This window comes from Mandrillus leucophaeus, unplaced genomic scaffold (genome assembly GCF_000951045.1).
Source record: "Mandrillus leucophaeus isolate KB7577 unplaced genomic scaffold, Mleu.le_1.0 Scaffold1, whole genome shotgun sequence".
NCBI classification, from domain to species: domain Eukaryota; kingdom Metazoa; phylum Chordata; class Mammalia; order Primates; family Cercopithecidae; genus Mandrillus; species Mandrillus leucophaeus.
The window spans coordinates 9056382-9059729 of NW_012098097.1; the positions used below are offsets into that span (position 1 = coordinate 9056382).

General features: G+C 54.1%; 1 protein-coding gene across 1 annotated transcript in view; it reads right to left on the reverse strand.

Annotated features, from left to right (window-relative positions):
- Window positions 1-637: 637 nt before the first annotated feature.
- FBF1 (Fas (TNFRSF6) binding factor 1) overlaps window positions 638-3348 on the reverse strand; it is a 48038-nt gene continuing 45327 nt past the window's right edge. Inside the window, exons 28-30 of the mRNA XM_011965860.1 lie at window positions 3182-3297; window positions 1715-1828; window positions 638-866 (exon numbers count right to left, since the gene is read on the reverse strand). Of these exons, the coding sequence (XP_011821250.1) occupies window positions 1745-1828; window positions 3182-3297 (200 nt within the window). The 3' untranslated portion in view covers window positions 638-866; window positions 1715-1744. The remainder of the gene's footprint in view (window positions 867-1714; window positions 1829-3181; window positions 3298-3348) is intronic.

The window sequence follows — 3348 nt, forward strand, 5'->3', positions numbered from 1 at the left end:
GACCTCGTGATCCGCCCGTCTCGGCCTCCCAAAGTGCTGGGATTACAGGCTTGAGCCACCGCGCCCGGCCCCAATGGGTTTTCTAAAATACAAATGTGGTTCAACTGTTTAAAATCTTCTAGTGAAGACCTGAAAATTTGCCCTCGGACAAATTTGCCCTGAAAACTTGCACATCTTTAACAAGATATGCAAAGCCCTCTCATTCTAACCTCTTCTCCCTACTGTCTTGAAGGCCATGTTCTCCCCTGTGGGTCTCTCAGCACTGCCCTCCCAGACGTGTGTGCTTGATCACCTGCAGATCCTGCAGGTGGCTGCCTAGACGCCAGCTGCCCTTGAGCTGATGTGCCCATCCTTAGCCCCCCCCAGCTCTTTGCACAGGTCTGCCTCAGGACTGGTTGAGTCTCTTTTGCGGAGAATCAAATTTGAGACTTAACCAAGGCTTCCAACGGGGTGTGTGATGCTTCCCTCCTCAGCCCCAGAAGCTCCTGAAGAGATCTTCCTCCCACACCAGCACCTACCAGGAGTGTAGCCTGCTCCTCTGGGAGGTAGGAGACTGGGGTGGCTGACAGCCTGGGACTTGGGGATCAGACAGAGCAGAACTCAAATCCAGGCGCTACTCACTGTCACCTCAGGCAGGTTATTTAATCTGCCCAGGCCTCAGTTTCTGCATGTTTGAAGCAGGGCTAATAGTACCCTTCTCCTGGCTGTGGTCCAGCTGCCAGGTGCCACTGGAGACTGTAGGTGCTGGAGGGGGGAGGCACGTGGCCAGAGGCGCCTGGTCCTGACCAATCTTATACACTGACTTTTTTAATAGGAACATCTGCCTGTTCTTTGGGACTTGTCCGGCAAGTAACAGGAAACATTTTCTAAGAAATAAGTATAAACTCTGATGAGCCATGGCAAAAGCAGTTGTTTTAAGCTTAGTCAAGTGAAGCAGTGGGAGTGGAGGAGAACCAAAGAAATCTCTGCTAGTTGTGATGGATTCCTTGTCACCTCCACTGCACGCCCCCTGAGCTGTGGCTTTGGGCAGATGAGCAGCACAGAGGCGCCTTCCGTCCTCGACCCTCCCCACGGCCCACCATCGCCACAGCTCCCTCTGCCGCCAGGGTGGCACCCAGATGGGGAGGAAGTTGAGGAGGCCACTGTCCACCCAAACTGGTTGGTCCTTTGGGCAATGCTGGGAATAGGGTGGGGGCTCTGGGCAAGCCCAGGAGGAGGAGTTCCGGGAACATCTCACACCACAAGGGAGGATCTAGCTGGTGCCTTCCCTGTACCGGCAGGAGGCCAGAGGGCCCTTCTCCAGCTCATCAGGGAGGGAACTGCTCTGGCAGGGAGTAGGGAAGGCTGTTTGTGGCATCCCTCAAGAAAGCTCCTGCCTCAGAAGAGGCCCAGGCAAAAAGAGCCCACAACAGTCTACCTGTGGAACAGGGGGAGCCCACAGAGCCCAGTGAGAGCTGGGGGTCCTCGCTGCCAGCTCAGACCTTCAGATCCAAGCCAGATGGCTTTGGGACAGGGCAGCCAAAGCTGTGGTAAGACAGCCTACACCACAGAGCCCCAGAGGCAGGGGCTGCCCCGGGCTGGCACACTTGGAAAGGATGCACTTGCACCCTGTCCACGGAACAGCTGCCATCAGGCCTCAAGCATCTCAGAATCCTCCCCAGGCACTGCCTCCATGGAGGCAGCAGGAGGAACAGGAGAGTTCTGGGGTCTGAACCCTCTGTTGGGGAATCGGCTGGGATCCCACTCAGGCTGAATGAGATGTCAAATTGTAGGACCCTTTCTTCAGGGTCTCCAGAAAGAACTGTTCATTCTCCAAGAAGTCGCGGTCCTGCAAGGCAGATGTGGATGGGCGGTCACCTTCCCTGAGCTGAGAGAAAGGTGGAGCCCTGGACACTAGCTGAGCCAGCCCTCGTTAAGGCCCCTCCCCACGTCATCCCTGACTCTGGGAGTCAGCAGGGGCCGTGAAAGAGCCCAGGTACGGAGTGAGACAGACCACAGTCTCAATCCTGGCAAAGCTACTTGTTTGCTATGGAACTTACGAGCACATGACTTCATGTCTCTAAGCCTCAGTTTCCTTGTCTGTAAACATTCCTTGTAGCCCTTCCTTGTAGGGCTGTGTGAGGGTAAAGGCTTAAAATATACACAAAGCAGGCCAGGCACAATGGCTCATGCCAGTAATCCTAGCTAATCCGCAGGCCAAGGGGGTAGGATCACTTGAGCCCAGGACTTTGAGACCAGCCTAGGCAACATCATGAGACCCTATTTCTAAATATAAATAAGTAAGAAAGAAAATATAAACAAAGCCTTCAGCACTGAGGTTGGCACACAGGAAATGATCCATGACAACTGTTATCATTATTGTTTTGTTTACTTTGAGACAAGTGTCTTGCTCTGTCATTCAAGTTGAAGTGCAGTGGTGTGAACACACCTGTAGCCTCGACCAGCTGGGCTCAGGCAATCCTCCCACCTCAGCCTCCCAAATAGCTGGGACTACAGATGTGCCCCACCATGCCCAGCTAATCTTTAAATTTTTAATATTTATTTTTTTGAGACAGAGTCTCACTCTGTTGCCTGGAGTGCAGTGGCACCATTGTGGCTCACTGCGGCCTTTACCTCCTGGGCTTAAGTGATCCTCCCGCCTCAGCCTCCGGAGTAGCTGGGACTACACATGCATGCCACCATGCTCAGCTATTTTTTTGTGGAGACGAGGTCTTACTATGTTGCCCAGGCTGGCCACGAACTCCTGGGCTCAAGTGCTCCTCCCACCATAGCCTCCCAAAGTGCTGGGATTACAGGTGTGAGCCACACACCCGGTCCTGTAGTTTTTCATTTTGTAGAGACGGGGTCTCAACATGTTGCCCAGGCTGGTCTCAAACTCCTGGGCTCAAGTGATCCTCCTGCTTCAACCTCCCAAAGTGTTGGGATTACAGGTGTGAGCCACTGGGCCCAGCCTGTTATTATTATTACTATAGGTTATCAGGAGATGACATATGCAAATTGCTTTGCACAGAACCTGGCCTAGTGAGGAGGTCTGAGCATTGGCTCACTAAGCAAACTGCAGTTTTACTCCCTAGAAGCTGGGGTCACCCCTCCCCAGGGCTACCGTGTGCCCCTCCCTGCCTCTGCCCTGAGCAGGAAGGACTTATGAACACAAGGATCCCCAAGGCCAGGAGAGACTCACCTGCTCTGCCGTGTGCCTCAGCAGCACCATCCTGGCATGAAGGTGTGAGGGGCTGGGGTCCAGGCCAGTCGGTGGCTGGCTGCACCAGCGGGTGCTGGGAGCAGTAGGCAAGAGGGCTGAAAAGGCCAAGGAGGAAGTCAGGGACCAAAGTGTTGGTGGAAATACCG